At 31.2% G+C, this 11,433-nt stretch overlaps 1 protein-coding gene across 2 annotated transcripts; it reads right to left on the bottom strand.

The window, feature by feature from the left end:
• Positions 1-1,556: 1,556 nt before the first annotated feature.
• LOC129793956 (beta-galactoside alpha-2,6-sialyltransferase 2) lies at positions 1,557-5,317 on the bottom strand. Of its 2 annotated transcripts, XM_055834500.1 has the most exons (5): positions 4,976-5,317; positions 4,570-4,902; positions 3,445-3,963; positions 3,029-3,126; positions 1,557-2,154 (listed from the first exon to the last, which is right to left on the bottom strand). In XM_055834500.1, the coding sequence occupies exons 2-5, from the start codon at positions 4,790-4,792 to the stop codon at positions 1,630-1,632; spliced, it is 1,365 nt and encodes a 454-aa protein (XP_055690475.1). In that variant the 5' UTR covers positions 4,793-4,902; positions 4,976-5,317; the 3' UTR covers positions 1,557-1,629. The 2 variants fall into 2 exon arrangements, with proteins under 2 accessions (XP_055690475.1, XP_055690474.1); XM_055834499.1 differs by having other exon boundaries at positions 4,570-5,317.
• Positions 5,318-11,433: the final 6,116 nt, after the last annotated feature.

Below are 11,433 nucleotides of genomic sequence, written 5' to 3'. Positions count from 1 at the left end.
GAATTTCCATTGAAAACTCTTCGCTGAGAGCCGGCAAAGGGGAATAGCGTGTATGACTCATTCCATGTCTGTCGTCTTTCTCTTTAACCGCAAATGCGCCTTCGGTTTTTTTCTTATTCTTCATCTCCTCATCGACGGACAATTTGTCTAAAAGAGAGCAACAAGAGTGAAAAAAATGAATTAATTCAACAAATAAGTATTGCATTAAATTAAAAGCATTTTCTTCAGACATCTTCTCAGGGGCAATGTAATACAAACGGTCAGTCTAGAATATATTTAAACTAAAAACGTATTTTCTGGAATATTTTTTACGTACATATACTCACTTTGTCAATGGAGTTCTTTTCTCTTTGACTTCCTTTCTCCCTTTTTATCAAATTTACAACGTCGGATATGACTTCGGCACGGGGAACAACTTTGAATTAAAATTGAATTGGAAAATTTTATGACTTTTTGGGGCATTTTTTGACTCCGGAAACTTAAAAAAAATCACCGAAAATTAGGAAAAGAATTAAGAATGAATTATTAGATCTTTTTCTTAAATAGACAACACATAGAAAATAGTTTCATCGAATAGAAAAATAGCAAAATTTTTTCATTTTCATTTTCTTTTTGGAAAATAAAATAATTTCCTAAAGAGAGGAATAAATTTTCCGCCTGACTATTCTCGAAGGGAAAGAGCTCTTAGGAAGTAAAATTGACCAAAGAGATGGACAAATCTGGGTCAAGACCTTACTAAAATTAAAAAAAAATCTTTTAAAATTCAACTAAAGATTCATAAAATAACCGATGAAATGAGAAAGGATTTGGTATGACCAGGCGCCTCCACTGTAATCAACAGCTTAATTTTCAGTAAGATGGAGACGCCCTGGTAGTTTTTCTTATTGAAAAAATCACTCAAATAATATTTTCAATCTGTGGATCCGACACAGCGCAATTTATAAGAACTTTTCAAACAAAATTTGAACACTTTTTCGAACAGACAGTATTAGCAATAACGTATTATTTCCGATAATCTAGAATATAGATTATGATATTGAAATCTCTGCGTAAATTTCGTCAGTTGTACGCAAAAAAATATTCATCAACTAGGAAAAGCGTAGTTTTTTTTTATTTGGAAGTGTGTACTATACTGGTCTGATCAAAGGTATGGATAAACAATAATGTTTATTTTAAAAATAAATAAGTTTGTGAAGCAAAATAGAGAACAACATGTTTCTGCAGTCGCTGCCACTGAGATTAATTATTCTAAACAATTCAACTTCTTTATAAATAATAAGAATAAATTAGAACTGAGAAAATTCTAGTAGGTACTCACATCCAGCTGATGACTTATTCATTAATGCGAGATGATTGACGGATATTTAGCTTTTTGAAGTTAATATTCTCAATTAATTCTCCGCAGTTTGATGAACTTTTCACTCCATTTATTGCGGGAAACAAAATCCATTAATATTTTGTGATTTTCCCCGAATATTCCGATGAAATGCAATGAAAAATGGAAAATTATTTGTGGGAAAAGCTCCAACGGAATGTGTTGATCAAAGAGAGTTTCATTTTGTGCAAAGGGGGAAATAAAATTTATTTGAAATGCGAAAAAGATCACTTCCGTGGAAAGAAAAAAATATATTATTTGCAATCCATACGCTGTGAGGAACGAATTCGAAGGATGCCTGACTGGAAGATGGCATAGTCATCAGCTGAATTCATATCGAGTGCCATGAGCTTTTCTGCAGCAAGTGGATGCCATTCCCCGAAGGAGCATGCGGGATTCATTTCTGTATCGTAGTAGTGGCATCGTCCATTGAGACGCACCGAAGGGATGTACTCAATCACATCAATGTACGAGCAAATGGGGATGAGTAGAGCTATGCCCAGAAAGCCCGATGAGGGAGGATTTCGTCGGACGGGCGTTTGAAAGTAGTCCTGAAGACTCTCCCAGAGACGCCAAATTGATCTTGGGTCGATTATGTAGAAATTCCCCCGTGATGCATTGTCCATGGAGTAGAGCTGGAAGTTGGTGAAGAGATCGAAATCCGGTGCCTCCAGCCATTCATCCAGAGATGCGTTGTAGCGGCATGGATCCCACGCGGCAATTGTGATATTCCGGAAGATGGGCGATGTGAGAAATTGGAATTCTGCCTTACTCACCACCTGGAGACGCCAAAAGAACCCGCATTAAATGTGGGACATTTTTTTGTGGCAAAACTTTTGTGATTCTACTCAAAGAGAGAAAAATTCAATTTAATTCTTTTAAAAAATGAATCATCTTTGCTCCTTGACTGTATTTTAAGTATGTATGTAGTTCAAAAGCTCTGTAAGAGACTCAAGTAAAGCGAATCATCATTGCTGGGCTTAAATAGGCCACATTGTTATGGGAAATTAAGTAAGAGAATTTTCATTAAAAATCCCAATATTTGAACTATTATTATTAATCTTGAAAAAAAGATAAATTTTTCAACTATTTTCTCAACCATTCTTGACAAGCTTTTCCATCATCTTTAGTGTGGGCAGGGCAGAAAATCTCCAAGAAAAGTCTTTTCATGGAAAAATGATAATTTTCCACACACTAGGAGTGTGTCAGAGTATAAGCACTTCACCTAACTATATAAATTTATTCATAAACTTTTACTCTTTATTTCACAATGAAAATTCACAAGAAATCCCCAGACTGAGTTTTTCTTTTGTAAATTCCATTTTAAGCTTCATTGTAAAGTGTTGGGTTTGGTTGCAAAAAACGACAATTCTGTCTGCGAGTTAAATTTTTGTTGTTGTACTTTTTGAATGAGATAAGAGAAGAAAAAGAATATTGAATAATGTTGTTTTTATGGCGATTGACTCCATCGAGAACATATTGGACATTTGCACAATTGCATGGCTATTTGGGTGTCAGTTGAGCGATACTTTTCGCATTGCCCATAATAAGTAGGTATTGATTGAGCTTACATACATGTGAAGGATGGAGCCAAGAAGATAAGAACGATGCTGCATTCTAAGCATTCTAAAAGCATCAAATGTTCAAGCTTACCTGAGAATTTATGAGTCTAATTGTTGTCTTGCTGCCAACATCAACTTCGAATCCTTCAGTTGGAGCATGATTGAAGCGCATCACCAAATCATGCAAATCTGCAAAGAGGTGGGATCTATCAATGAGCATCTCTGTCGGTCATGGCAGAAGCATGGCTTTGAATTTCATTAAGGAATGTTGCAGATTTTTTTTTCAAAGTAGATATACTAACTTATGTACACGAAGAAATAACTTGACAGAGTTTCGATGGAAGAAGATCCCTCTTGAGTGATTTGTACGGAAGTGATTCACTATGCATCAATGCGAATACTCTTTCGAGTGTTTTGTGGGGAAAAGAAACAATGGACAGCCTTGCTGAATTCCCCGGGAAAAAAAATTGTCGCATGTTGTTTTAAGGGACAAAGAGGTGTACTCACCAATAAACCTGCCCAATTTGGAATTCGCCAAGGATCCAGCGCTCGAGACGACGGCACAACTCTTAATGTTCTGCTTGTCGAAGATTCGTCTCTTTGGCACCAAATCAAACAAAGTAAATCGTTCGGGAATTTTGATAAAGTCTTTCCTCCGCAGCGTCCTCAATCCTGCCTTCAGTATCCCACACATGGGGCTCTTTAGGGCCCGTCGTGACTTGTAGGTGACATTGTAGATATTTGGACCCTCTTCGGGGTTTTCCTTTGCAGACTTTTCCAGCAATTCCACAATTTTTCCCCGAAATTGTCGCGTTTTATTCCTACACTCAGGTGCGTATTTATCCGAGCAGTTGAACTTCATTGAGTCCAGTGCAAAGGTGGAAGTTTCACGGGGAATGGCGAATTTGGGTCTCCAAGCCGATCGCGTATTATTCCGCGCTGGATGTTCTTTTCCTTGAATGATGAATTTTTCGCTTGTATTCTGCATATAGTGAAAAGCACTGCGGATTTTTCGATCTCCAACGGCTATAATTTAAAAAAAATGTATACTTATAGTTTTATTTCGAAAAAGTTCCACAGAATTGTACATACAAAAAAATTCAGAGCTTTTGTAAAATATATTTTCTTATCTTTTCTTGATTTTTAATTAAAGATTTTTATTTTTATGTTTAAAAAATTACATATTTGGTTTCTTATTTTTATTATGTATTTAAAGAGCTTTCACTAGTGGCTAGATTGTGATATGAAACAAACTTTCTGTAAAACTTTCTGTACGAGAAAGAGAGTGAACTAATACCTGAAGTTTTCACAAACTTTTTGTGTCTCAGCAAGCTTGATTAAAATAATCTTTTCTGGAGCTTTTAAGTCGCAAACGGATTCGAAAGCTCTGGAAAAAAACGTCGTGCTCACCGGCGCGGCTGAGGAGGGAATTAATATTTTTCGATTTTTCTTTAATTAAAAAAAGCTCTTTGGTTTTAGAAAGCTTTAAATACATGACTATATGGAATTTTCGTAAATATTTCGTATGTATTTTTCTGAGCTTTCTGTATCAATATTTTTTTTCTTCTTTATCAATCTTAATTGCAACTCTTCACAAAGCTCTGCAAAAATTCGCAATGAAGCTCAACTTACGGGAAGCTTTCGATGGTTCGAACACATGATAACCGGGTTGGTGGCGAAAGCTCACACCGGCTGATGATGGAACATCTGTGTTGGATGAAAGTGTGAGTGGATAGAGCGTTGCGAGAAGGTAGAATATTATTTGTGTGGATAGCATAACACACGGAGGCTTTTCGCGTCTCTTCTCGGCACAGAGATGCTTTTTTTTTTGTTCTCCCACGTCTTTCTCACACATGCGTCATTGTCATCAGCACTAAATTTTCACGACAATCCCGTCAATTTTTGCTGCTAAAAACACTTTTTGCACAAGATCCGTCTGACCAGCCTTCTGTCCATTTCTTATAGCTGCAAAGATGATTTACAGATGATTATTCTTTCGTTTCCTTCCTATTGATTTTCTCCGTTTTTTCTCTCTCACCCTCTGCAATAGCTTTCAATTGCAATTGGGCTGAAGATGTCTGCTTTATGTAGTGAGGCAGATTTAATCACAATACTTTTTTCTTGTATTTGATTTGCAATTTTTGTAAAAATCCGTATGAGTTCGATGGGTTCTCTTTGGGGTAATAATCCTCTCACGTGGATCTACTTGTGACACACGAAAGTTCTTGCAAGAGAAGGAAAACCCGGGAAATTGCGCGTAAAATGAATGGCAAATCACCTTGCAATGTCTAACACTGAGTGCCACAATACACCTGAAGCGGTGTGGCGAGGAGAAGGATGAACATCAACTGAAAGGGAATGCCTTCATCTCGTTCACCTTTTCCCCTTTTGTACGCACCATTTCGCCCAGCATGACTCTACGGCATTGTTGCCCTTTTCAATTGGCCCAACAGAGTCGCGTGGATCGCGCGAGGGAGAGATGTGGTAGAGATAGAATGTAGGTCAAGAATCCGACTGATGCCACCCACACAATAATTACACAATTCAATGGGGGTGAAATTGTGTCGTAGAAATGGAATAAGAAAAAAAAAAAGGGGGATGAACACCCCCAAGCGGGTGAAATATGTGCTTAGGGGTTTTCCAGGATGAACTTGTTTGGGAACTATTCGCATTTCTCTCTCAAGTAGGTATGTCAAGCAAAGAGTTGCGCTAATTTTGGAAAAGCCTTGTTGAGAAATTTATAGAGCTTCAGGCTACGGTCAAATGTCACCCTATTTCCTTACTATTCGTAGGTAAATTTATTTCAGAAAATAACACCCTAAAAGAACAAACAGGTCAAGTTTTTTTTTATCTGAAAAAAAAAAAAAAGAAATTTTCGAAATTTTGCGAAATTTTCGTGGAATATATAAATCTGAAAATAAAATAAAAAACCATTAATTATTTTTTCTAACATTTTAATGCTCTTGAAATCGAACCAACACGTACATATTTTCTTAGGTATAATTAATTTCTTTTCTATTACCATACGGTCTTTTTTTTATTAAATACTACAGGGATTTTCTTTCCTTCTTGTGTTACAATATTTTTCCATTTCATCTGAGAGTTTTATTTTCTTCTTATTTTTTCTTGTAATTTGAATAGTGAATCCTTTTCTCTATATTCTTCCTTTCTGTAATTTATAGTAAGTTCTCTTCAGTTTTTTTCTTTAAATATACTGCCCACCATTTTCACACTCCCTAAAATATCTCTCTATTTTTAGTTGTTCTTTTTTTTTTTTATTTGTTAAGTGTTTTTTCACCATGTCATTTCATTTTTTTTAATAATATTCAATATAATTATGTTCATGTTACTAATTAAATAAATAATAAGTGTTTATTCAGTTATTTCTCCATTTTTTTTTGTTTATTCATATAACATTCATTCGCATACTTCAAATATATAATTATTTTTTATATTTAGATATATATTTAAAATTCAATAATTCAATGTTATTTCTTAATGTGCTCTGTGATGAATGTTGTTTTTCTTGTTTCTTTGAAACTATTTCATGTTTTTTTTAGCATTTCTCAACATTTTAAAAGTTTTTTTTTTATTTTGTAATCCAAGGGTTTATTTTTTCAATTATTATTTGTTTTTTTTTTATTATTACAATAAAAATTCACCTGTTTGTTTGGATATTACAAAAAGAAACGAATCCATTTTAGGATCATAAAAAAAAATGTAATTAAAGTTGGTTAGTTTAACCATCAACATCTTCCTCATATGTATTTTGTCTTTATTAAAGTATAATAGAATTTTTTTCTTTTCTTGGATCTTTCTTCGTAGCAACTATTCAACATATAACACATAATAATTCTAGTACCCATGTCTCATTGCGTGAAAATGAGTTTTTAATTAGATTCATTCCACTCCTTTTACTTCTTTTTATCTTCTTCTTTAAATTAGTTACTCTATTAAATTCTTGGACTCTCTTCCTTTTTTTCTGCTCCAGAATAAGACTTATATACGTAAAAGAAATGCTTCCGCTTCTGGTACTGCTGATTCTCTCGATGGGTTTTTTATTTTTACTTTACTTTTTTGGCCTTTTACTTCCAAAATCACCGTTAAAGTAACTTTCCCCAATAAAGAGAAAAAAATCTAGGGGGTTACTTGAGAAACTCTCGAGATTTCGGCCTTTGGGGGGGAGTCCTTTAACGTTGCTTTCTTTTAGGCCCCTCATTGCATTAAACTCTCGCACATTGTCCTGTCTATAAATTAGTATGTTTTGTCAGTGAAAACTCAAGACTTCTAACATGATTTTATTAGTTGGTTTCTATAGTTTCTAATTTTATTATCTATTTTTTCATAAAGTTTTCTGTTTATGCTTCTTTTTACTTTTTCATTTTAAGTAAAGATATTAAGAACACGCTTTTTCTTTTTTCCCCATCCTATACAGATAACATTGAAAACAATTTTTTCATTATCTTTTCATTTTTTTTTAAATCTTATTGTTAGCATTCATTATTTCCTCTCTTTTTTTTTCTTTGTTTTAAAAATTATAGTGTCGCGTAATTTTCGTCATTAAACTACTAATTTTTTTATTATTTTTTTTTGTATTTTTTCAATATTTTTTTCTCGTTATTTAAAAATACTATGTGCGTTACTCACTGACTATAACGATTTAGCATATGGATGTGATTTCTATGAGATTTTATTCACTTTAGAGAGAAAGAGAAAAAAACTCATTAAAAAGTTCAAAAAGATTTGTAAACAAGAACTTTTAGTAGGTTGTCCCTAAACATAGAAAAAGTTTTACTTTTTTTTTCTTGTAAATAAAGGTGGGAAGAGTTTTGTTACAATAAACGTTAAAATTTCACATTGAAAATTTGTTTTAAAAAGTCCATATTTTCCTTGTTAATAAATAGTAATAATAATTTTCTTTTTCGTTTTTAAATAATAAAGAGACATTTTGTTAATTTATTCAGGCAACTAGTCATGTTAACTATTTATATATACACATTCTTGTAATAAGTTTTTCTTCATTTTTTCCTCTATAAGAAACATTTTAACTCTTTTCTTCATTTTTTTTAGTATTCATCGTTACTTAGATAATAACAATTCACTGTTATTGTTGTTTTATCTCTCGTCAAGTCTCTTTTAATTTTATTTTTCATTTAACTTTTTTTTTCTTTAACGTTTCTCATTTAGTTTTTCCCATTAATTCATTTCTTTTTTTTTCATTTTAAATATAAATATAGAATATTGCATCTTAAGGCTCAACGGACGATTCCCATATTCATGTTAAATATATTAGCTCCATGTTGAAAATTTATTTTGTGAAAAGGTATAAATTCCTTTTATTGAAAGTCACCAAAATTTGATATTTCTTTTCAATCAGATTAACTTCTTAAGATATTTCATCCCACACAGTAAAATATTCTTTTTATTTTTTTTTGTTAAAAAACCTTCGAATTAACTTGTAAAATAGCATTCTCTTGTTTCATTTATGTTTACTGTTAAAACCGATTTTTCTTTCAAAATAAAAAATCCAATGCATTTTGTTTTCATTAAATCGTCATAGTCAGTTCTATCCTTAATTACAATAGTTTTTTCTTTTTCATTTTCTTTTTTTTTATTTTAAATTCTAGTTACGGCAATTTTATCCCATTTCTTTCATTTTGCAAATATAAGCGATGACTTTTAACTACATTTCTTCTAAATTATAATAATTATGGATTTTTAAATAATAAAAATGCTAATGATATTTTTTTTAATTTTAAAGAATATTTTTTTATTATGTTTTCTTTTGAAGTAATTTTTGAATTTTTGGCTTCCAGGAATTTTTACGTGTAAAAAGTTTTACTTTCTGTCACATAAATCTATTCTTTTTTTTTAATTTTGCATTCATAGCTATATTGAATTTTTTTAATACTTTGTTATATGAAGCATGGAAAAATTATAAGACATTTTTAAAATTTCGATTTTTATTTAAATTTTAAAAGATTTCTTTTAAATTTGTAAAAAAAAAGTTTAGCGATTGCGTTTTAAATTCGATTACAGTACCAGAGAAGTTTTTATTTCTAGTGAAACATCACAAGGGAAAGCTTTATTTCCTTTTTATGACGCGCCCTTTACCATTGCAATTGTTTTAGCTAAGGAATGATCTTTGATTAAAAATCAAACTTATTTTTATGAAAATATCGATTTATGGAACAAAAATGGTGTTCGATTTCGTATGTCAGTATTTTTTACGTTTATTTGGAGTAAATTTTATAGCCAAGACAAGACATATTTTATACTATAAAAATCAGATATTGTGGTTATGTTCATAAACGAAAATTGTATGAAGTTCCAGAGATTTTTTGGCTTTTTCAAAATTAAAAACAAAAAGATATCGTATTGATTTTTATGGTACTTAAGTGTCTATGCTACAATTTTTTGCCATAATACTAAATCTTCCAATAAAAGATCTTACTAAAATTAAAATGTGAGAAAATAATGATATTTTAAACTGTTTATTTTATCAATATAGCTATGAATGAAATTTTTTATTGTTGTATTGGTATTCTTTATTATCATTATTTTGCGCAAAATAATTTTAATTAATTGAAAATATCTAAAAAAAATATAATAGAACAAAGGTTCTCTGTAAGGGTAACTTTCAGGGTTAAATAAAATCATCCATATAGCGATCATGAGGGTTGTTTTGTCAAAAACACTGAGTCCTTTCGATAACAAAATAACTACATTTTTTATCATTTATGCTTCTCCATTATCAATAGTAATTGGCAGTTTCATTTGGAAATATTCTTTTCATCTTCCTATGATTGAATGTCGATGTTCTTTCACGCTGTTTTTTTCTTTATACATAATGTCAATGATGGTACTTTCATATGTTTTTTTTTATATCAATTTAAATCGAGAATTTTTTAAATGATCGCAATTTCTTTTGAGATATTGCGACGTGAAACAGATTGATAGGATTTTTTTTACCTCTACACACTCCTTGAACTTTTTCCCTTTTATTTATTCACCTCTATGTTATAGAAGCTGGGATTTTTTTCACTAGAGATTTTTTTTAGTAATGCTTCTATGGATTTATTGACTTCTAAAATTTTGTTTAGATCTTTTTTTTTCTTTAAATTTAGCAACTTTTCTACACGTTTCTTGATATTGCCTGGAAAGCTGTAATATAATGTTTTATCTGTTTGTTTTTTTTTAAATGTTTATCGCTCCATTTCACAAATCTAAAGCCAAATTATTTTGCATTCATTAAACTCTGTGAAAAGTAATATTTGTCTCTGTGTTACCCTGTGGATAGTTTTGCAATGCATCTTAAGGGGGACTGGGGGTAGTTTGGATGTTTATTGTTGTCATTTAACTGACGAAAATATATACTTATGCATGCATTCTACAGCTTTAGTCGACCACTCATTGTGATTTATATTTCTCCCATTTCTTGTTACTGAAGTTAATATTAAATCATTCTATTCAATAATTTCACTATTTTTTTCAACTTTTTTTTTATTTTTACTATTTTTCTCATTTTTTTCAGAAGTTCTCGACTAAAAATTTTTCCTTTCGCACTTTTTCTTTTTATTTTGCAGGAATTCTTATTATCTAAACCGGGGGGAGGAGCGCTCATTTTTTTTTTGTTAGATTGATCGTAATCCTATCTCGTCAAACATTTTCCCTATTTTTACCGCCTTTACTATTTTTTTTAATTAGTATTTTTTCTCATCAGATTTTGTTACACATTAGAAAGTTTCTTACGATTTATTTTCTTATAATTGTTATGTATTCCCCACATTTATTGTTTGTTTTGTTGACTCACTTAGGATCTCAATTTTTTTCGTCTCTTTTTCTTTGCTACATAAATAAATCTTTTTAGGGGAGGGATGAACTAAAAAAAAATGTAGGTATTGATTTTACGAGTACTTTCACTATTTATCATTACTATATTTTCTCTTGTGTGTGTGTTTTTTGTATTCTTGCAGCTTTCTCCCTACATCTAACTACAGAAGGGTCGAAATGTGACGACGTGAGAGCTTTTTGTATATAATGTGCGAAACCGAAAAAACCTCTGAAGGGCGATGTTGATGAAATTATGAAATAATTTGTGGTTAAAATTTCATCACGTGATAACGGGTGGGTGGTGGGAGAGACTGATGTTGTGTCATAACTTCTGCACATCGTCACAATGAATGAAATCTAATGTAAATCTATCGACATTTTCCACACAATTCATTACCTATAACAATATCAATTTTGTCACTATTCACCACTTTTTTTTCCTTTAATTTACTTTTCATGAATAAATATTTTCACCTATTGCCTTAAGATTATTTTCTTTCTTGTTTTTTTTTTTTGTTTAAATTATCATAGATTTGGTTTTGTTATTACGTTAACAATTTTTTTCATCAATCTTAAACCACCAAATTCTTTTGTTTTAATTTTTCTTCTTAAATAAAATACAATTTTCCTCGACTTTGCTCTAAGAATATATTTTCCTTCATA

The sequence above is a fragment of the Lutzomyia longipalpis genome, chromosome 3 (assembly GCF_024334085.1).
Source record: "Lutzomyia longipalpis isolate SR_M1_2022 chromosome 3, ASM2433408v1".
NCBI classification, from domain to species: Eukaryota; Metazoa; Arthropoda; class Insecta; order Diptera; family Psychodidae; genus Lutzomyia; species Lutzomyia longipalpis.
This window is presented reverse-complemented; position numbering and strand designations above follow the sequence as displayed.

What these genes read in the sequence shown, in the direction of transcription:
- LOC129793956 (XM_055834499.1), bottom strand. Translation starts at nt 4,792, where the DNA reads ATGTGTGAGAAAGACGTGGGAGAACAAAAAAAAAAGCATCTCTGTGCC. An exon ending in CGAACCATCGAAAGCTTCCC is followed by an intron (nt 3,964 to 4,569) that starts GTAAGTTGAGCT and finishes TTTAAATTATAG; the next exon opens with CCGTTGGAGATCGAAAAATC. An exon ending in TTAGACTCATAAATTCTCAG is followed by an intron (nt 2,155 to 3,028) that starts GTAAGCTTGAAC and finishes TGGCGTCTCCAG; the next exon opens with GTGGTGAGTAAGGCAGAATT.